This window comes from Callithrix jacchus, chromosome 21 (genome assembly GCF_049354715.1).
Source record: "Callithrix jacchus isolate 240 chromosome 21, calJac240_pri, whole genome shotgun sequence".
In the NCBI taxonomy this organism is placed as follows: Eukaryota; Metazoa; Chordata; class Mammalia; order Primates; family Cebidae; genus Callithrix; species Callithrix jacchus.
In genome coordinates this window covers 1388152-1411861 of record NC_133522.1, presented here as the reverse complement: position 1 = coordinate 1411861, position 23710 = coordinate 1388152, and the positions used below count along the sequence as shown (strand labels likewise).

The window sequence follows — 23710 nt, the reverse complement described above, 5'->3', positions numbered from 1 at the left end:
GCCGTTGGCCAAGTGTTTTCACAAACTGTAGTTCATGTAAACCCCTTTCAAAGTCTGAAAACTTTCTGTGCTCTGACTACAGGCTGGAAAACGCAGCCGTAACAGAAAGTAATGGAGGGCAAAGCCCCACGAGCCGGAAGCCCGAGCCGAGCGTGGCAAGCAGAGCGAGTGCCCTCAGCGCTCCGGTCCGCGCCGTCGGGGGACCCCTCGCGCCCCGGCGGTGGCGGTAGCGCCCGGCTCAGGGCGGGGCCGCGGCCTCTGGCTCCTCCTGGGGGCGGGGCGAGCCGCGCCGCGCGCGGGCGGGAGGAGGAGCAGCCGCCCGAGGAGCGCGTCGCGCGCGCTTGTCCCGCCCGGGAGCGACTGAGCCGCGCTGGCAGCTCGCGCCGAGTCGCTCCGCCGTCTCCGCATCCCGCGGCGCCCGGCCGGGCCCCAGGCAGCAGGCACCACCGAGGCCGCTCCCGGCGGACGGCCCCGGGCCGGCGTCTCCTCGGGAAATGTCCGGCGGCCGGAGGAGGGGCAGCGCCCCCTGGCACAGCTTCTCCCGGCTCTTCGCTCCCCGGAGCCCTTCCCGGGACAAGGAAGAGGAAGAGGAGGACAGGCCGGGGGCCAGCCAGCCTCCCGCTCCGGGCCGGCCCGCTGCCAGGTGGGAGTCGCGGAGGGCTTGGGGGCGCTGTGCGGGCGCGCGGGCCTGGGGCTCCCGGCCAGGCTGCGGTTCGCTCGCCACTCTCTGCTCCTTCCTCCATTGCTGAAGTTTCCTCCTCCTCGCGCAGTCCCGGTGCCGCGTCGCTCGCGTCTCCTCTGCAGGTTAAGTCGGGGTGAAGTTCGCGCCCGGCGGCCGGACGCGTGTCCCCGCTCCCCGCCTCGCCCCGCGCTCTTCCCTTCCCACCTTCCCCTCCCCGGACGCGACTGGGTTCCAGTTCCACGCACGCTCCCTGCTCTCTGGGGAAAAGCGACTCCCCCGGCGTTCCGCCCGCAGGGATGGAAACGCTCGGCGCCGAGCGGAGCCGTCCGCCGGGGGACCCAGGGCGCGATCCCAGCGCCGCTGCCGTGGGAGGAGATGGGGCAGAAGTGGAAACGGCAAAGCTTTGGGCGTCTCCCCTCAGCTGCTGTTTTACCAGCTTATTTCAGTTTTCTCAAAATGGTTTTTAAAAGGAATTGAGAGAATGAGTTCCCAAGACTTTCACCAGAGTGGACGGGACGCGTGAATGAGGCCACCCTTCTTTATCGCTCGGCTCTCCTAGAAACATCTGCCTCAAGTTCCCAAGCAGATGCCAGAACTCACGCTTCCAGCTGTCTTGGTTTCAGTAATCAAAGGCTGCCCTTCCTCTGTCACACGTTTATCTTTCCTTCACTTTCCCAGGTTCAAAAATCAAATGTTTTTAGACATGCCTCATTTAAATGCCTGTTTCTGAGTCTTTTCATCCCCCATGAAGGAGAAAGAGCGGTTTAGTGAAATGCGGCTCGCCTCCTTAGACTCACGGAGGCTTACATTATCTCCTCCCCCAGATTGCAGTAGAATGACCATGCTCATTGGAAGGACACACTCCAAAAGCCATGTTTACTTCGGACTCGAGTTCCTGGTGGGCTGAAAAAAAAAAAAAAAAAAAGGATAGGAAACAACTGAGAGTGAGCCAGTTCCATTACTCTTCAGATTTGTGATGTGATTTTAGTTGTTTGTGTGTTCCTCAGTTTCCCCGCTTATGACACATTTTCTTATGACCTTCTGTTAATAACATACCACATGTTTCCAAGAAAGCTCCTATGATAATTGAGTGGTTATTCTCCTGGGATGTTTCAGCTATCATTGCTCTGGCTGTTGAGAGTTTAACATTCAAAGTTACACTGTAGTTAAAAATAGTTCTGAAGTCTGACAGATCTCATCCAGGGTGTCAGCTAGTTCTGCTGGTGTGGGCACACAGCCTGTGGTGCCTGCCACCACCGTAACAACACTAACAGTCTTGCATAATATGAACGCAGTTTGCAGGGAAATCCCAAGTAGGCAGCAAAGTTAGGAACTTGTCAGTGTCAGAAAGGAGTGAGCAGGTCAATTTCAGGGTCATGTCATGAATGGCCTGAAATCCTGCCTCTCTGCCCTGTTTTGGCTTTTTAAGGCACTTCGAATTTCTTTTAGGCACTTCTAACTTCTTAATTTCTTTAAGGCACTTCTAATTTTAAGACAGTTCAAATTTCTTTACTGACCGCTCCAGCAGCTAGTTCCTTGTCCACCTACCACTTCTCTATTCTCCTCATCTCCAGGTTGGCACAAACCGTGGCTTTTCAACAGTGAAGATTTTAATTGTGCTTATATCAACACTAATTTTGTTCTCATCTTTTTTGGAACTTGCCAGATGTTAGGAGGATAGCAGATAATCCTTTGTGTGGGTGTTTTACTGTTTTAAATGAGCTTAAATCTTTCATTTCAAGGGCATAAACAAGCACAAAGCCTTTATTGAAAGTTTAATGACACAAATGGAAATGCTTTGTAGAACTGAATGTCCCAGTAACACACACCCTGATGTTAACAAGATTGAAAACAGAGTTGCAATTTGTCACTGTGATCTTATTTCAAAATGAAAGGGTATTTTGACTATTTCTCTTTGTAAGCATAAAAACTTGTCATTATGAGAGCTGGGTTTACCTTCTACAGTGGTGATTTTAGATGAAGACGAGTGAGTGCAGCAGACAAATGGGGTCGGTGTGGTAGAGACATAAGGAGTGAGAAAAGGGATTCTTTCTCTAGGAGCTATAGGAAGCCAAGAAGACCACTTGAAAACATTAATATGAATCCCTGTCATATGTCTGGGACTTTACAGTTTCCAAAGTACTTGGAATAATATTATTAAACATGATCTTTGATCAAACCTATATTCTCAGTATCCCCATCTTACTCTTAAGAAACAGGGTTAAGGAAACGTACTGAAAGTTACATGACTACTTTTCAGTCAGTGAACATGTATCAGATGTGCCTGCAACTCTGAACATATAATAAAGATGACTGTCTGCATCCTGGCTTTTCAATGTATTTGAAATGGAATGCATTCTCTAAAACCTGTGTTTTGAAGTCTCCTTTTTGCATCCCAGTGTTGATTTACATAAATTTTTTAATGTAACTTCTGTACAAATATAAAACAAGACGTAAGTTCCTTAAAAATGGAATTCCTTACGAGTTTCTTAAGAAAAAGATTTAAAAATAAACTAAAACATAATTCCGAAACCTGTAGAAGTCAAATTTGCAACATCCTGACAGTGGTTTTTTGGCTACTCACAAATGTATATTGGGATGAACACCAGGTCTTTGGGGAGCTGCCATGTCTTTATACAGGTCTTCCAATGTTTTGCTGTTTTAAACGATAGGAAAATCTTTGTGTTTATGGTGTGCTGTGAGTTATACGGGCTTCACTTGGTGAGAATGCCTCATTATGTATTCTTTGTTGCTGTTACGATCTCAATCTTTCACAATTAAAGAAGGCCTATTAGCATCAACACTATTGTATATCCCAACTTAGGTGTGGGCACTCAAATTGCTTGATAATACTCATATTAGGTGGTTGACCATTTCCAGGAAATGCTTATATTAATTTATTTTAGATGATATGAAAAGGAAAACTGCAATTGAAGTTTTCATAGAAAACTCAAGAACTCCCAGAGTTCTGTGGATCCCAGTTTGAGAATCACTGTTGCAGTGTTAAGGCCAGTGTATGAGTATACAAGGAATGGACTCACTAGAAGTGATACGGGAGACCAGGGGGGGCTTCGTGGTAGAGGTAATTTTAACTGGGTCTTCAAAGAATTGGTGATGTTCTATACTAAGAGAACTTAGGAAGAGAGAGAATAGGGAGCAGGTATTCCAGACTGAGCAAAGGCCTGCTGGAGGTTTTTGATCTGTTAGGGGCTATATACTCTAAGGAGACAGAGTGGAAGGAGCAGTAAGAAAGTCAGGTTGGAACTGGGTCATAAAGATTTCTAGACAAAGGGTTTGGCTCTAGATTTAAAGTTCAGAGAATTTCTCCAAAAGCCTGTTATACAGATATTGCTGAATTATGCAACTTGGAGGAATTCCTGCCTTATTTTATCTGCCTTGAGAAAATGATTGCTCAACTTTGTTTCTTGGCTGTATCATGCATGATGGACCTGTTTAAAATGGGTTCTGTGCAATGTTTGTAACTGTGAAGAGAGATGGTAAGATGAGAACAGTATTTATCAAGGGCTGACTGTGCACTTACTCCTGGGCTGGGTACTTTTACTTGCAACCTATCATTTAAGCCTCACACAGTGTGAGAGGTTGGTCCACTTACTACCATCTGACAACTGAAGACCCTGAATTTGGGAGAGTGCTCAATAATGGGTGTTTTGAATGGAACAGTTCTTTGAACTGGACTCTTTTGTCCTTTGCAGGATGTCTGGTGTCCATGATTCTCCTCTGGTCGTTGGGATAACTGGAAACCCCTCCACCCAGTTGGTGGGAGGGAGAGAGATTTGCCCAAAATCATGAGAGGAGATGAGAGGTGACATTTGAACTTAGCTCTGGTTCCCTTTGTGGTCCCATCTTGTCCACCACCTTCTGAACTCTGCTCCTTCAAAACATTTGAATATGTGAGACAATTAGACTGTTCCTTACTCTGTTCTAGAATGGGTGACAGTGTGGCCCATTTCAGGTATATTTCTTTTGGCTGTTACTTTGACCAAATACGGTGTCGTTGATGGAAAGAAGATGAGACAGGATTACTAGGCTCAAGGGCAGGGACTATGTCTTCATCTTTGTGTCCCCTTTACTTAGTTCAGGTGTGGAGTGACTCTGTTTGTTGATTGGAGCATTAAAGCACTTGTTAGTGACTTTCAGCTAGCGGCGATCCCCTCCCCTCTCTTCAAGTGGGCATTTAGAAACCTGGGGAAGGTTGCTTTTGCTTGTCACTGTGGCTGGGAGTGTTGAATGGGTGGGGCCAGGATGCTAATGAGCTGTGGTGTGGGAGGTACTCTGTACTGCCAGAAATGTCAGTAATACTTCTGATGACCAGCATGGGAGAGCGGTTGGCCTTCAGGTTAAACTACCAGTGTTGACCACAACATCAGTAATGTGAGGAAAGGAAGCTTTGTTTCTCAATTGTCATGATGATTGCATTTGTATTGATTTGAAGCACAATGGAAAATAATTGGTAACTACTTTAGTTGGATAGGAGATACGTGTGCCACATCAGCAGTTCATGCCTTCTGTAGTGAAGACGACGAGAGAATTCAGGAAGTCTTCAGGGGTCTGTATTTGGTCGGAATGTTGTTCACCTCTGCTCCTCTAGGTTAATTCAAGGCAAAAGCGTACTCTTGGCAGCAGAGTCAAAATATAACCTCTTGTAGGGTATCAAAAGCCTGCCTTTTAAAGGTGATTTCCATCTCTTGGGTTCAATAGGGTGTCTACCAGATGCCTAATTTGGGAATTCTATTTTTTGCTGTGAACATTCATTGGAAATGCTCTCAATTGTATGCTCTGAATGTGTTACACTTGCAAGGGTATCACACATTGACCTGCAGTAGATTTATGCAATCAGAACTTCTAACTTTATTGACAGTTATAACATTTTTAAGTTTTTTTACTAATCACAGTGGAAAATGTGTAAAAAGGGTAATAGCAAGTTTTGTAAAGTAAAAGAAAATATTCCCTCAAGACAAAATATTTTCTTTCCAGAGGTCTGATGAAATACTCCAAAGCCCAGAATTAAGAAATATTAGTTACTAATTATTAAATAAAATGGTAGTAACAAACTGTAGGTGGTTATAAAATTAAGGAAAATAATCTAGGCTATATGCTGAAAAGAGGGAATCAGCATGAAGTAAAAGTGAAAGAAGTAATACTTATTTTGAGTTTGTTCAGTCCATAAGTTAGAGTGGCTGCTCTGTCCCCCATATGGTGCAAAGCAGTGTGGATATAAAAATAAATGACCAAATCTGCTTTCATAGAATTTAAAAATTAATAGAGGAGATAAAAGTGTACATCTCTCTTCTTAATATGACCTCAGTATAAACCAAACATGTCTTTGGAGTGTGCAACTTGTTCGTTCAGAGCGTAATGTTTCACGAATGTCATACATCATATGAGAACTTTAATTGGACTTTCAAAATATGTTCTCACATCATTAACTTTTCTCTGAGTGTGATTTGCTTAGTGTCCTTTGCCAAGCCAACATAGTGGGGGAAATTGGATAGTAACTGCACCTTCAAGGTGAATGGAAGTGCTGTCCCTTGGTTCCTTTTGTTTTCCTTCTTGACCCCACAGGATTTGCAAGTCCTAGTTAGAGGCATAGAAGTGCATCCTTTTAAGAATCAACATTCCAGATAAGTGGCAGTGCTTACATAAAATGGTTTGATGTTGTTAGAGAACAAATCGAAGTTTTACAACCAGTAATAAGTCATTCTTGGTGTTTATTTGGCAGTTGTACATGGCCAAGTAATGGTACAACTCCATCCAGCAGGATTGTCCCTGAATGTTTAACTCCTAGGAGTTTTTAATTGGAAGTATACTGAAGCACTGAAACAACTGCTTAGCCAAGTGTGTGTGTTTGTTTTCTTTTTTCCTAACCGATTAACGATGACAAAACCAAACTACTATTAAGGCTCAGATCCAAGCCCTGAGCTCGGGACTTTAAAAATATTAATTCACTTAATCCTCAGAGCAAATGTATGAGAGAGGTATCTTCACTCTCTTTTACAGATATTTAAGGCTTCAGGAGGTTCAGTAGCTAATCAGAAGTCTCACAGTATTGGTGGTAGAGTCAGGAGTCAAGTTTTCCTTCCTGAATTGAAAGCCTATAGCATTATGTGACAGTTTCCTCCTGCTTAACTTGGGCAGACTCGTAAAAGAAGGCTGCCCTTAGAAAATTGTTTGGAATGGAAACAAAAGACAATGGCATGCAGCTGGACATCTGCCCAGATGGACTGGGTGAGGGCTATGGACAATCAAGAATTTTACTCCTGAAAGTTGGGAGAGGAAAAGAAATGTATACATATATGCAGATTATAGATTTTTATTTAAATATTAAAAAAAGGGGCAGTCTCCTTCAAAAGAGTTTCAAATGGAAACTATAGCAAGATACCATATTTCACCTATCTGATAAGTAAAACCCAGTTTGATGTGAGGAAGCTGGAACTCTCATACACGACTAGTGGAAATGTAAATTGATATACCACTTTGGAGAGAAATTTGCAAGATCTGTCAGTATTGCAGATCTACATACTCAGCATTTCTCCTCTGGGGATTCCACTGAACATGTACAGTTTGCAAATAGGCCAATAGAAGTTAGTCATTACAGCATTGTTTTAATAGCAAAAGATGAAAAATAGAGTAGAATGCCGTCAGTGTGGACTGATAAGTCATAGTACATCCATAGAATAAAATATCATATAGCTACCAAAGAGAATTGGAAAGCTTTTTATGTACTGATAAGGAAATAGCTCCCAGTAAAAAAAAAAAAAAGTCTGGCTCACGTCCATAATCCCAGCACTTTGGGAGGCCGAGGCAGTGGATCACCTGAGGTCAGGAGTTTGGGACCGGCCTGACCAACATGGTGAAATTCCATCTCTGCTAATAATACAAAAAAATTAGCCGGGTGTGGTGGTGCAGGCCTGTAATCCCAGCTACTCCAGAGGCTGAGGCCTGAGAATTGCTTGAACCTGGGAGGCGGAGGTTGCAGTGAGCTAAGATCGTGCCATTGCACTCCAGCCTATGCAACAAGAGTCAAACTTCATTAAAAAAAAAAAAAAATTAAGCTACAACTAATTGTGTATAATATGTTTCATTTGTATACACAAAAGTGGTGGGATATGAAACAAATCTGTTACTTGTGTTGGATAACTTACTTTGCGGTTATGGGGAACTGAGTGAAGGGATGAGAAGCAGAAGGAAGATGATTGTGTGCCTTTGTACACTTAAAAATTATGTGAATTACCTATTTCATAAAGTAAGAAAAAGATTGGATTAAAATCTGGTGAATATCTGTGGCTAAAAGAAGGAAAAGAAAACCAGAGAATTTATGATCCTGTGTTGCCAAAAATCCTCCAAAGAGAGAATACACTACATCAACTTATTCAAGTGAGAAAAGTTTCAGTTAAGAATATCAATAAATAGAAGTAGTTTTTGTAATGCAGAATAATTTGTATTTTGACACTTTGTACAACTAGGAGTGAGGCTTTTCTTTATTATTAATCTCTAATGTGAAACTGCGTGGAGGTGACACAGCCACAAATATATAAACATAACTCACTTTTATGTGGTCACCTGTCATCCACCTTGACCTCTCCAGTATGACCCAGGACTGGTTCAACCTCAGAGTCTTCAGTGATAAATCGAGGGAGTTGGTTTCATCTCTAAGGTCTCTCTCAGCATTAGCATACCCGCCAGACCTCCATGGGCTGATAGGTATGTACAAAATTGATATGCCTTACAAATTAGAACTATTTCTGTTTTATTGACAAAGTCACATATGAAAATGCTTTAGTGAACTCCTCCATGTGGTCCTGACATTTTGGTCATTCGATTTGAAAGCTTCACCTGTGTTTCAAAAGGATTAATTTAGTGTCACTGTGTCATGCACCAGGCTAGCTCCTGAAAATCCAGCAGTTAACAAGGTGCACCACTGCCTTTGTCTCAAAGCACTCATGCAGTTTGTGGGGAAGGCAGACATTGCACAAGTCTTTCTTCTCTCTTGAAATAAGTACCAGGGTAACATGTAGGGGACTGTAGGAGCATTTAACAGATGTGAACCCATGCTTGAGGCACTCAGAGGAAACTTTTAATCTCATTTAAGCTGTTTCTTTTGGAACGTGTGTCTAAGTAATGCTTTTCTGTTCTTGTTTTATAAACTTTGGAGAATATATATTGACTTCTGGTTATGGTAGATGAGCACTTAGGTATTTTATACCCTTCCATATCTCATTACTCATCCAGCCATAATACTCATTATAATTGGAAGATTAAATCAACCGGTAGATTTTTATGAATATGTACCTGTTGTTTTCTGCTAAGCCAAGTGCTGTACTATGGTTACTCTCTTTGTGTGATCTTTTGTTTTTCTTGGAGTAAATTACCTTGTTTTTCATTTTCTTATTGCTGCTACTTCTAGGATGCGCAAACACACTTATAAAACCACTTTCAGTGCCTTTTTCTACATCATTAAATCACATCTACCAGTTTACCTCTATGCCTTCCAAGACCTTTCTCTTAGTCTCTGTGTCTTCCTGCAATTTGTATCGCCTAATAGTACCCAAGGTTAATGCACTGATCTTTGCTACTCGGCCCTATGTGAGAGCACCTATTTTTGGACCTCATGTATTCCTCTTTCTTGGTTAACTACCCCTTTTATTGGCATATATCCAACAAGAAAGGGTGCATGTTAGATAAAATTTTTTTAGTCTTTGCCCTTCTGAAAATACCTTTCTACTGTAGTAAATGCTTGTTCGTGTATAAATGTATAAAGTGAAAATTGCTTGCATTTAGATTTCTGAAGACATTTCTATATTAGTCTTTTTTTAAATTTTAGATTGTTGAGATATCTGAGGCTAGTCTGATTTACGGACCTATTTTTGTGATTTGTTTTTTCTTTGTGAATTTTGTGAATTTTGAAATCTCTTTTCAATGTAGACTCTACAAGTGCACAGTAATGAACCTTGCACAGTGCCTTCTAAATTCATTTTGCTGGACAGTTGGCTGGCTCTTTCACTTGAGAGGCTTACATCTTACTATTTAGAATGGAGAGTTTGATTTAAACTCCCTATATGTGGTCTGTGCTTTCTGTACTTTTATTCCTGGTATTCCAGAGTCTGGAGCCTTCTCTTTTTAAACATTTCTAGGCTCCAGCCAAATGTTATAATTTGGGGATTAGAGATCCAGTAGGGGCTATCAGAATTTCAGCTAGTCTTCATTTCCAGCCATATGCCTCATCTTCTTCCTTGGCCTCGCAGTCTTTGAGATTTTTCTGGAGTTGTGTTAGGATAAATTGAAATGATAGCTTCTTCTTCTGAATGCTGTGCATGGCAGTTTTATCCATTTTTAAAAACTTTGTTGATTATAATAATTTACATATTAATAGCATAATGTGATATTTTGTTACATGCATATGTAGATGCAAGGTTAAAATCCTCCCTTTTGCCTTTTGTTAGTTCACTAATGAAAAGCAGATTAACAGGAGAAATCACATAGAAATTTATTAACATGAAGGGGGAAAAATCACAGAGTGATTAAAAAGTATTCCAGTAGAGTACAGATGCTTATATACGCTGCGTCTTAGGAGAGAGGAAAGTGGATGATTGTAGGGGAATAGTAAATGATTTTTATGGGAACTCAGTGGGCTTGCAGAACATAACAGAGGACTGGGACAAAGTCTCTTGGGCTCACAGAGCAGACTGGGGTTTATGACAGAAATCTGTCCAGTTGTTATGATAGACGTAGGTCTTTCTTATGTAACATGAGTTCAATTAAAGGAAACTCAGGGAAGGGATTAGAGGTAATTGTTTTCTTCTTTGATGGGTCTAAACTTTAGCAGACAAGAGAACTTCAGAAAACAGAACTTCATTCTGTGCTTTGGGAGAGACAGAAGATCAAAGACAAAAGACAGGGGTGGAGTTCAGAGAGGCCTTGAGGCTGCTCAGTTCAGCGTGTCTAAGTGCCATATTTTGGGATATGGGTTCCTGAGTTTTTATCTATTCTTTTTGTGAAAAGATTATTGATACATAATTATTGTACATATTTATGAAATGTGAGTATATGTGATATTCTGTTACATTCATACAATGTGTAATGGTCAAATCAGGATTTTTAGGTTATCACTTCAGTTTAGCACTTCACTGTTAGCACAGTAGGGGGATTAGCCATAACAATAGTATATTGCAAAATAGCTACAAGAGAGTTGAAATGTTCCCAACACAAAGAAATGATAAAGGTTTTATTTATTCTAAATTATTTTTCTGCCTGTTTCTCTCCTTCAAAAATCTCATTTGTCCTGAATCCTGTTTTTCCTCTTTTTTTTTTTAGCCTGGTGGCTTATTTCCTCTTATTAATAGTTTTACTGTCATTTCCATGGGACAGAGTTAAACATGTGTTCACCTGTACTGTTTTGCTAGAAATAACGAGAAAATCTTTACAATTATCATTGTTGCAAACTTTTAAATTATTTGAATATAAATTGAACTCCATAACCTAACTTCTCAATGATGGCTATGAGGAAATAATTGCTTGCTCATGGATAGGAAGAATCAATATTGTGAAAATGGCCATACTGCCCAAAGTACTTTACAGATTCAATGCCATCCCCATGAAGCAAACATTGACTTTCTTCACGGAATTAGGAAAAAGTACTTTAAATTTTGTATGGAACCAAAAAAGAGCCTATATAGCCAAGACAGTCCTAAGCCAAAAGAACAAAGCTAGAGGCATCATGCTACCTGACTTCAAACTATACTACAAGACTACAGTAACCAAAACAGCATGGTACTGGTACCAAAACACATGTATAGAGACTAATTGAACAGAACCAGAGGCCTCAGAAATACTGCCACACATCTCCAGCCATCTGATCTTTGACATACCTGACAAAAACAAGCAATGGGGAAAGGATTGTCTCTTTAATAAATGGTGTTGGAAAAACTGGCTAGCCATATGCAGAAAACTGAGACTGGACCCCTTCCTTATACCTTATACAAAAATTAACTCAAGACAGATTAAAGACTTATAGACCTAAAACCATAAAAACCCTAGAAGAAAACCTAGGCAATACCATTCAAGACATAGGTATGGGAAAGAACTTCATGACTAAAACACCAAAAGCAGTGGCAACAAAAGCCAAAATTGACAAATGGGATCTAATTAAAGAGCTTCCACACAGCAAAAGAAACTATCATCAGAGTGAACAGGCAAGCAACAGAATGGGAGAACATTTTTGCAATCTGTCCATCTGACAAAGGGTTAATACCCAGAATCTACAGAAAACTTAATCAAATTTACAAGAAAAAAACAATCCCATCAAAAAGTGGACAAAGGATATGAACAAACACATTTCAAAAGAAGACATTTATGTGGCCAACAAATTTATGAAAAAAAGCTCATCACTGGTCATTAGAGAAATGCAGATCAAAACCACAATGAGACACCATCTCACGCCAGTTAGTATGGCGATCATAAAAAAGTCAGGAAACAACAGATGCTGCAGAGATGTGGAGAAATAGGAACACTTTTATACTGTTGGTGGGAGTGTAAATTAGTTCAACCATTGTGGAGGACAGGGTGGCGATTCCTTAAGAATCTAGAACCAGAAATACCATGTGACCCAGCCATCCCATTACTGGGTGCATACCCAAAAGATTATAAATTATTCTATAAAGACACATGTACACATGTTTTTTGGAGCACTATTCACAATAGCAAAGACTTGGAACCAACTCAGATGCCCATCAGTGATAGACTGGATAAAGAAAGCCTGGCACATATACATCATGGAATACTATGCAGCCATAGAAAGGATGAGTTCATGTCCTTTGCAGGGACATGGATGAAGCTGGAAGCCATCATTCTCAGCAAACACAGGAAGAGAAAACCAAACACCACATCTGCTCACTCCTAAGTGGGAGTTGAACACTGAGAACACACGGACACAGGGAAGGGAGCATCATATTCCAGGTCCTGTCAGAGGGTGGGGGACTAGGGGAGGGATCGCATTAGGAGAAATACCTAATATAGATGACGGGGGGATGGGTGCAGCAAACCACCATGGCACGTGTTTACCCATGTAACAAACCTGCACATTCTGCACATGTACTCTAAAACTTAAATATAATTTTTAAAAATGCTAAAAGATTATACAACAGAGGTTTTTTTGATGTCATAGTCTGTTTTGTGTGCTATCAAGGAATACCTGAGGCTGAGTAGTTTGTAAAGAACAGGGATTTATTTGGCTCCTGATTCTGATGGCTGGAATGTTCAGATTGGGCATCTGCATCTGATGAGGGTGTCAGGTTGTTTCCACTCATGGTGGAAGGTACAGGATCACTTGGGAAAAAAGGTACAGGATCACTTGGGAAAAACAAGGGGTCAGAGGTGCCAGGTTCTTTTTAACAACCAGTTTTCCTGGAACTAATAGAGTGAAAAGGCACTCACCACCACCCACAGGAGGGCATTAATCTATTCCTGAGGAATTCACCCTAATGACCCAAACACCTCCCATTGGGCCCTACCTCCAACACTGGGGGTTGAATCTCAGGATGAGCTTTGGATGGGACAAACATCCAAACCGCAGCACTTGCATACTTTTAAAATCAGATATGCTTTTAAGCGCTGATTTCCAGTAACGTGTTGGAACAAAAATATAATTGTAATAGGCAGAATTCTAAGATGGACTCCAGTATGTGTATAGAAAACAGTTAAGGAAAAATATTTTATATGTTCTTTATGACAAACAGCACAAATGGCAATGTGAGACGTGACATGAAAATGGCATTTGGGTGGTCTCACCAGTATTCGTTTCATGTCATTTTTAGAAGGTATGTTAGAAATTTTTACCTTTCTTATTAAAATTTATACAAAAAGTGGTTTCTACCTCTGTGGCAGATCCTAAGTTTCTTGTAACTACAATGCTTCTATGACAAAGAATGAAATATTTTGAATTTGATGTTTTAATAACTGGGGATAGATTAGGTGAGATGTAAGCTCTCTTTTATTGTCTTGCTTGTCAAGGCACAAAGGAGCATACATGGGTTGGAAGGATGGCATTGTGTTTTTTAGCAGTAAAAGCTGAAAGTGTGAATTGTAATGATGGTGTTTCGTTATTCTAAGTAGGCAAATGAAAATATTATTTGGCAATGTTGCATATATTATGTTACGAAGGAATTAACATTAGGTAATATTTGCAGTATTCTTATTTTATTATTTGTTTGCCTTTTGTGCACTGACTTGTTTTTGCTTTCTTTTTAATCAGTTATGCTACTTTGTATTTTTTGTCTTTTTGATAGTAATATTTGCTTTTACAAAACAGGTATAAAATTATAAGAGGATCAAAAAGCAAAAGCACACTCATAACCCTACCCATCCAGAGACATATACCATTTTTTCAAATGATTTCCTATGGGTGTGTCTAAATATATATCTTAATGTCTAAATATTTTCATAAAAAATGAAAGTTCTTCTTTAAGAGTTTGGAACTTGAATTTTTTCCACTTAACAGTGCTTTAACATTTCCGACAATAATACATATATGTTATAAAGATAATTTAAAATTTAATCATCTCCTATATGCAGAAGATTCCCAAGTTAATGTCTCCAGCCCAGACATTCCTCTTAAATATAAAACTGGACATGTCCATGTGGCTGTCCCTCAGCTGATCAAGCAGAGCATGTGCAAAAATGATTTACTGCAGAAGAGGCCATCTTAATCAAGCTTCATTACCCAATTTCTGGGTTGAACAAATTCACCCCACCCTCTCTGTAAGTCACAGTGACAATGGCAGCAGAACTCTGGTGAGCTCTGGTACCACATCTACCTTTCTATTTCCACTGGCGTGTGCTCCCCAATAGTGAGTGTGGTTACTCTCAAACTTGGTTATGTAAGTTAACCTGGTACTGAGACTTGTCGTGTAAAATAGTGAAATTTGAACAAGAAGGGCTGTTGGTGCTATGAAACCGTATTGGAAGCTTTGTAAAGACTTTGATAAAGTGAATTTATTTAAAAAAAAATTTAAAGGTAATGATTAGGAAAACTTAGTTGTGTCATCACTTTTCAGATCTTGTTTGCTTATCTAAATGTGTCTCTACTTAAGCAGGTTGTATTCTAATGGGGAGGGCAGAAAATAAATTATATAAATTAATATATAATGTGTTTTGAAGTAAAAATAAAATGTGGAGGGAATGGAACATAATGGAAGTGGTCAGTCCAGGATAAGGTGCAGGTACAGTGGTCACGAAAGGTGTCTCTGTTGTGTAGCATTTGAGCAAAGACCCAGATGATATCTGGGAGTGGGGCATGAACAAGTCTGAGGAAAGAACTTTCTGGACAGAGGGAACATTCAGTTAGAAGGTCCTGAGGCGGCCGGGTGCGGTTGCTCAAGCCTGTAATCCCAGCAGTTTGGGAGGCCGAGGCGGGCAGATCAGCAGGTCAAGAGATCGAGACCATCCTGGCCAACATGGTGAAACCCTCTCTCTACTAAAAATATAAAAATTAGCTGGGTGTGGTGGCGCGTGCCTGTAATCCCAGCTACTTGGGAGGCTGAGGCAGGAGAATTGCTTGAACCCGGGAGGTGGAGGTTGCAGTGAGCCAAGATTGTGCCACTGCACTCTAGCCTGGCGCCTGGCAACAGAGCAAGACTCTGTCTCAAAAAAAAAAAAAAGGTCCTGGAGCATGATCACGTGGCACAGATGCCAGTTGGGACAGACAGAATTAGAGGAGGAGTGGGTGTTAGTGACACGGGGAAGAGAGCCAGGGTCCACCTGAGGTAGCAGTTGTTAGTCCATAGTAAGGAGTTGAAAGGATGAGTTTACTTTTGGAAAGTATCACTTGGACATATATTTATATGTGTGTATAAATGTGTTTTTATATTCACACATATATTGTCTGTTTATCTGTGTCTGGAAGAATTTACAGAGGAAGAAGGATTTGAGTTGCAGGGGAGGTCAGCCAAGGTTAGATTCTGGGGAGTTCTGGGAGAGCACAGTCTTGTGTCTCCAGTGCCCTGTCCTCAGGACACCTTGTTGAATCATACAGGAATGAATGCTCCATTTTAGAAAGCAGAGAAAATACTACTGTGAGTTCACATCGCAGCGAAAGATTCAGGATATTGAATCTTGCGGGGTGAGTTAAACATTCAGAAATCTGAAGGTTATGAGGTGGATGGAGAACTTGGGAAGAATGGGGCAGTCACTCACAACACACGTGTGGTAGACAGCTCAGGCACTGAGAGGCACTGAGATTCTCACTCTGCAGCCTGTGATTTAACTGTAATTATGGGTCTTACTTTGAGGGCATGAGTTGGGGGACAGGAAATAAAGCAGCCTCAAGGAAGATACACAGATTGTAGGAGAGGGCTGCCATTATGGAGAAAAGGAGTTGTGGAGCAACAGAGCCTCGTAACCATTCCTACCTTTCCTCTTTCCTCCTGATTTTTCTCTAGCATTTTGGAATCATTCAACTGCCAGATGTTTGGGCTAAAACACATGCTGTTTGAGTGCCTTAAAATTGCAGCTTTTAGTTACCTTTTAATTTGAAGCCCAGAAATAGTGCCATAACCACCTGTTTTGCATTCTGTTAATAGCCATTTAAAAAGTACAAGTACCACTCTACCGCTGGCAGACACCATTTGCGAATGGACAGTTTTCCAGATGGTGGTTTGCAGATTGTTGGTGTGGAACTCTATCTTTTCCCCCATAGCACTGGACCTGCTGAATGGGGCTCCAGGCCAGTGCACAAAAGTCAGTTTAATCTGTGATGTACCTGCAGTACAGCGTTGATTGAAGAAAATTATAGAACTTGTCATGTGAGGCTATGTTTCTAAGAAAAATATCCCAAGGGTTACGTAGATCCCACGGCTAGAGCAGATCCTTTGGGAAGGTGTGGGGATGAAGTCCTTGCCATATTTAAGCACCTATATGAGGGCTGAGAGGTGGAGTCTAAGGGAGTAGAGGACAGGCCCAGAAGGAGTCTTAGTAATTTTTAAATAAGGGACACTAGACATTTTGTCCTCTAATTTTGAAATAAGGGACCGTAGACATTTTTGCCTCTTGGGTATAATGCCCGCATACTAGTTTTAATCTAAGTTGATTTCTTGGCCATAGTCTTTCTCATCTTTTTTACCAGAAAAGCCTCAAGGTTAGTCTGCCTGTTTCTTTTCCCACCTTTCTATCTGTTGTAGATCACAGCAATGTGGGATTTTAGATCTGGCAGAGATCTAATAAGAGCTGGTCTGAACCTTTTTAATTTGCATAGTTTTAAAATCAGATCCAAAAACGTTCGTTTTGACTGAAGTGCCTTTTGTCCTCAAGATGCTGTGTCTGAAACAGAAGTCCATTCTGAGCTGTTGCAAAGCATTTTACTACTTATGACAGTGGGAGAGCGAGTGAATAGGTGAAGATCCTGTCCTGTTATGCATTATTTTTCATTTAGTCCAAGGGAAAGTGTCACCTGAAAGACTAGGATATTACTTGATCACATTTCAAGGGGAGCCTAGATTCTGGCTACCTTTAGGACTTCATCACAGGAGTTGGGTCAGGTGGACTCTGTGTGAGGAAGAAAAGGCCTCATGAAGCTGAGGTAGAAGGGAAGGTGCTGCTGAGTGGACCAGGCTTCTGGAACCAGTAAAGTTTTACAATAGTGAGGGAAGATAAAATGATGGGGAGATTTTCCCTGTTTCTTTTTCCCTGTTATCAACAGTATTGCTGATTCTTCTGCTGTAGACCACACCTCATGTAGAAGAACTGAAAATCTCAAGTGGGAGGATAACTTCAGGCAGCATCAGTTTTGAGCAGGGTTGGAAACAGGAGAGAAGGTAAATTGGCCCTGGAAGTGGAGAAGTGTCCCTGTGGACAGAGGGCTGGGGTGTGCTGTTTAGATGTAACGGCATTCCCAAATTGGGGACTACTTTATGTTAAGTGAGCTGGTATTGGGGGGTGCTCTGAATTACTGCTAGTGATGGCTTGACCACCAAAGATTGCTTCCTCTCTCGAAACGGCAAGAATCCGTAGACCCTGGCATTCATAGAGAAGTAGGCAAGCCTCCAGAAGATGGTTATGGAAGCTGTATTCAGGTCTTTACCATTTCCAGATTTTCCTGATGCAGTCACAGTTATGTATGAGAGAAAGGCATAGGAGGAGGAGGTGCCCAACAGGTACATTACAGGAGGAGAGGAGACCTGTACTCTGGGAGAGGCCCGGAAGCTGCCCTTGTGCTCTAGTTCTGCAGTATGGACTGAGAGATTTTTTTCTTTCCAGGTCCCACTCTGTACTTTCAGTGCTGTATGCGCTCATTAGGACATCTCTTTTCTGGATTGAGGAGCTTTAATGAACAGCAGTGTTGGAAAATGATTAGTGTTTTCTAAATAACTGCTACCTAATCTTTAAGTAGCAACACTTAATATATTTAAATAATAAGTGGAGATCCTCCTTGCCAGATTTTTCTCTTCCCTCTACAGCTATCAGTTGTTGATGTCAGCTAAAGATAGAGACGCTCTCAGACCATTGTTTATCAAGAATGGGGTCAGAGGGCCACCTGCATTAGAACGACTTTGGGTAAAGGGTAATTTGTAGCTCAAAATGTAGATTCCTAGGCCCCATTCCTGTTGGATTCCTGGACAGGCCCAGAAATCATTTTCAGAAACAGTTGCCACAGGTGATTCTGATGCATACTGACATGAGTTCTGAAAGAGTGAGGGCAAGGACCCTGTCTGGTTTGTACATCGTGCAACCCCCAGCCTCAAGAACAGTGCCTGACACATACATGTGTGCACTACTCATTTGTTGAGTGGGTGAGTGAGTTCTTGGGCCCAGTTTTCTGCTGCTTATCTGCAGTGGAAATCTTGTCAAAATTTAATTTTAGGAAAAGAATAAATCCTAAGTAACAGGTTAGGAGCTCTCCTTTATGTAAATTATCTGAACTTCAGAAGGTTAAAGTCACCCTTTTTTTCACTGCCAATGAAAAATATTTTATGTCTGGCAGAAAGTTACGTAAAAACTAAATGGCTGTGTATTGGATTCATTTTCAGCCATGGTCCAAATAAAGTTGCTTGAAAAATGAGGAACTTTTGTGTTCCATTGACCTTCATATTTGAGCTATTTTGAAAAATTAATTAATTAACATTAATTCATAATGTTCTGTTAGCTAAGATGAGGCTATGTAGAAATGCAGAGTGGTTTTATTTGTGCCTACCTGTGATTTTGAGTTCTGTTCTTCACGCCCTGCCATGAATAAAATGTGTGCTTTCTAAAAGTATTCCTAATTGAAATACCCTGGGTCCCAAAGGGGGTTAAATTGTGAGCAAACAATAGGAAATGGATTGTAGTTTCTTATGAAATTTGAGTTGAACATGTTTCTCTTTCCTTTGTATTTATTTTTTAAGATACTGAAAATATCACCCCACGTTTTTTTATCTTTTTATTTTATATTTGTACTAAGCAGACATCTAAGTATTTACTGTTTTTTGAGTATATTTAGCTACTGTGTTCTTATTTTGTTGTGTTTTGTTTTATTTTTAAATCAACTGAAAATGACCTTGTTCTTGTTGGGTAATTTTCTCCCACCAGCCCTACTCCCCATTTAATGGTTTTAGAGAAGTATGTTGGAGGATAGGAGTGGCTGGCATATTCTTTCAGTAGACTCATGTACTACCTCCTTAAGAAAAAAAGTCTAATGTGTATTATTACATTGTTCTCAACGTAATAGTGTTTTCTGTTGAAGGTAAGCAGGCACAAATGGATATATGGTTATAGATATTTATTTATTTATTTTGAAACAAGGTTTCACTCTTTCACCCAGATAGAGTACAGGGGCCTCCTGAAGAGCTGGGACTACAGATGCACACCAGCTAATTTTTTTTTTTTTTTTTAATGGAGACAAGGTTGACATGTTGCCCATGAGGTGCTCGAACACCTCATCTTAAGCCATCTGCCTGCCTTGGCCTCCCAAAGTGTTGGGATTACAGGCCACACTGCTTCTGGCCTGGTTATAGATTATTTGCTGTTGGTGGATATAGATTATAGATGATTAGATAGAGATAGAGATTATTGGTTGATATAGATTATCTGCTAAGGATTTAGAGTTGATTGGTGTGGGGGAGGATGCTGTGGGTGGCAGAATAAAGTAATTTGCAGGACTATAAACTTTGGTATATTCTAGTAATGTCAGGTGGTTCTAGGTACCAGTTGTATCTGCAGCTAGGGCATGAATAACATTATCTATGCTAAGAATACTTCATGTAGAAAAGTGTTGAAATTTTAATATGAGCACTGATTTTTTATCAGTCAACCAAAATTTTAAAATATGTTGTTTGCTTTAAAACTCAACACATTTTAAAATTTCAGTTTAGCAGTAAGAATCACATAACTTAAAGGAAATAAGTTAGAGTTTTAAGAAATGTCAAGTAGTATTTCTTTTGGTGATTTTAAGTTAAATTCTTCCACTGTTTTCTCAATACTTAATGCTGATTTATTGCTGTGTTTTTCTGGAATTTGTGTGTGTGTTTGTAGTTTGTATTTGGAAGTAATTACAGCAACTTGAAAAAACTGAGTTCTGCCATAATCTCATGAAGTCACAACTGCATTTTCTGGAGACCTTTTGTATTAGGAAAGAAACTTTTACCATTTTCATTTACAGCCTTAGTATGTTGATAGAAAACCCTGTAAACATACTAAATGAAGCAGAATTTCAGGAATCTTGAAGCATGAACTAGGAGACTAAAATTAGATGTTGTATGTTTGGATAGTTTTTACGTAGATCATTCAAAATAAATTGTAGTTAGAGAATTCACTTGTCAAGGTCAGTATTATTATTATTATTATTTTCTAAGATGGAGCTTTGCTCTTGTTACCTAGGCTGAGGTACAATGGTGTGATCTCGGCTCACTGCAACCTTAAACTCCTGGGTTCAATCGATTCTCCTGCCTCAGCCGCCCAAGTAGATGGGATTACAGGCATGCACCAACCATACCTGGCTACTTTTGTATTTTCAGTAGAGATGGGGTTTCTCTGTGTTGGTCAGGCTAGTCTCGAACTCCCGACCTAAGGTGATCCACCCACCTCGGTTCCTCAAAGTGCTGGGATTACAGGCATGAGCCCCCACACCCTGCCAAGGTCAGCATTATTGTTAATTGTACCCCAAATCTTTTTAACATGATCTTTTTATATGTATTTGCCAGGGTTTTTTGGTTAATTGGAGCTTAAATAGACCAACATTAATTTACATTTACTTAAAAAAAAACTGAATTGTAAACAACCTTTTGGCAAAAGATAAAGACTCGTAAAATAGAAAAAAGAGGTAAGAACTTACTTTTAAAGTAGCAACTATAAGACATTCTTATTTTATACACATGTACAGGTTACAATTCTGTATTGTACAATGTTTTCTATTGTTTTGTTCCTGATTTTTTTCTATAGAATTTTTTATGTGTTTAACACACAGCTTATTTATTTATTTATTTATTTTACATATACTTTTGCTATTGACACTTAGAAGCTTTAAGGGTCTGTCTGGCTGTATGTCTTCGGTCCATGTGTTTCTGCATGGAGTCTTAGACTTATGACATTTTAATCCATTGTATTTTCCAGGTATTCATGATGTATTTTTGTTTCTGTCTTTTGACCATGACCATTTTTTCTTGGATACTGTGTTTAATAACACAGACTTTATGGATAGAAAAATCTAAATGGCATAAATTGTGACTTCTCTTTCCATCCGATCTGCTTTGGGACGGCCTTTATTTGATCTGAGCTATGATATTTCCTCTTTCTCGGGCCCTCACCACCAGTGACCACTGTTCCACATCTGGCGCACTTGCAGTTCTCCTCCTGCTTACTCTTGTCCCCTTGCTGAAGCTTCTCACTGCATATAGGACAAAGATCAAATTTTGTAACGGGTCAGGCCAGGTCTTCATAGTCTGTTATCCACAAACTCTTGGTCTCAGTCTCATTTCTTGGAAGATTACCTCTATCTTTTGCAAGCTCTGTGCTCCAGATTTATATTAAAAGCAAACAAATACAACTTGGTGTCCGGAAAATGCCTGATTCTCTATGACCACATGCTTTTGCACCTCCTCTGAAGGTACTTTACTGGACAGGCAGAATTGGTTGTTCCTTATTTCTTTTATGCTCTATAACATTGTTCATTTAGCATTTATAATTCTAATGAAACTGTATTGTTAAGGTTTATGTATTAGTCTCTCCAACTAGACTGAGTTTTGCAAAATCCCTGGCCCGCTCATTTTTATATCCTTAAGGCTAAACACAGTCCTTGGCAATAATCTTTAGAGTGAAGCTACTTAATTTGTCTAGGATTATGAAAGTATAAAAACATGATAATGTATAAACAGAGATGTAAATATTTAGATCTCGAAGCTGAGTACCAGTGACTCATGCCTGTAATCCCAGCACTTTGGAAGGCCAAGGTGGGAGGATCACTTAAGGCCAAGAATTCAGCCTGGGCAACATAGTTGAGACCCCCATCTTTACAAAAAATATAATACGTTTATAGTGATTTGCTGAATAGAAATGCATTCTGTTCCAAGTAACACCCAGCATAGGCATTAAAAAAAGATCTGACTGTGGGGAACCCTCACGTAAATAATATCTGAGAGCACTAGCACTTGTCAGTGTTATGAAAGTAATACACAGGTGCTCATTTGTTCAGATATATCATTACTGTGATGTTGATTATCTATAGAAGAAAATAAGAGGCACAGTGAGTTCACACAAATATCTGAAGCCTAGATGAAAATTTTTAAATGCATTTTTTTGAGTTTAGTGATTCAAATCAATTTATCCTTGGTATAACATGGTGTATCAGTCTTTGGGCATTGAAGATAAAGGACCTTTCACTTTGGGTTTAAATACAGAAAACTTTTAGTTTAGTAATTTTCTTTTAATTTCAAAAGAAACTGTGGTTTTTATTTTTCAGTGTTGAAAATGAACCCTTGAGCACAAGTCAGAAAAAGGAAAACGTACTTTCATCAGACGCAGTAAAGGTATAGTTTTAAATTAATATTATTTTATATCAAGCAGATACCTTAAATTACTGTGAATTCTTTTAGATTCTGTCATCTTATTTTACATTTCAAAAGAAACACTGTGTAATAACTTTTTGTGGAAATCCAGAGCAGTTCTGTCGAACACTTGCATTAGGAGGTGGGAAGTGAGTCTGGACCGGTGGGGAAGCTCTGGGAAGGGAGTGTGCCGAAAGGTCTTCTTGGCTTTGTCACTAGCCCAACTGTGCAATCTATAGCTGAGGCATTTCATTTCTTTGTGTCTTTGTTTTCTAATCTGTAAGTCAGATCTTATGACCTCCATGTCTGTTTTTCCTAGGAAGTTCTGATATTTATGAGTTTTCTGAAATGCTGTAAAGTAATAGTGCTTTTGGAGGGTAGAAGTTAATAACCTGTTTCTCCATGTCATTGCTCTGTGTTAGATGTGTTTGGTTAGCTTGCATGTCATTCTTGACTTCTCTAAGAGGACAAGTGCAAAAAGTAGCTAAGCTACACACCTGCATAGACAATTCTCCACGAGTAGTTGAAAATCCTCAAAAATCACTAAACCTTGCAAACTCTCTTTTTATTCGTAAGTGGTTTTCTAGAAATTTGATGTTTCCAGTTTCTAGGTATGTGATCATGTTTTGGTGTCTACCCCACAGTCGTGGCTTTCGGTCCCAGTTGCTTTCTTTTCACATGATTTGGGACAGTCAAGGAGAAAATTTGATCTTTCTGAGGATTTCAGAATAAATTAGTGTAGTCATTGGAAAGACCAAAAAATCATGTCAATTCTTCATTACTGATATGTGGCACTTTTTAATATTCTAAAAAACTATATAATGCCTAAGTGCATTACACATTATAAACACAAAGTTGTTTTAATTTTTTATTTCTGCCTTCTCCACTATAATAAAGCATAAATATTTACTGAAATGAAAAAATGAAGATCACCTTGCTTACCTTTCTTCACTCCTTTGTGAATCTGGCTAATAAACCCTCCTCTTGGTGGTTTTATAAAATGTCT

The 23710-nt window shown here is 40.1% G+C and overlaps 1 protein-coding gene across 2 annotated transcripts in view; it reads left to right on the top strand.

Moving 5' to 3' along the window:
* The first annotated feature begins 358 nt into the window (after positions 1 to 358).
* Positions 359 to 23710, top strand: part of CRYBG3 (crystallin beta-gamma domain containing 3) — a 147939-nt gene continuing 124587 nt past the window's right edge. The window contains exons 1-2 of one of the 2 annotated variants that reach the window (XM_002761299.7): positions 359 to 643; positions 22620 to 22686. In XM_002761299.7, coding sequence (XP_002761345.5) covers positions 495 to 643; positions 22620 to 22686 — 216 coding nt within the window. In that variant the 5' untranslated portion in view covers positions 359 to 494. The remainder of the gene's footprint in view (positions 644 to 22619; positions 22687 to 23710) is intronic. The other variant, XM_017967157.4, reaches the window with a different exon arrangement.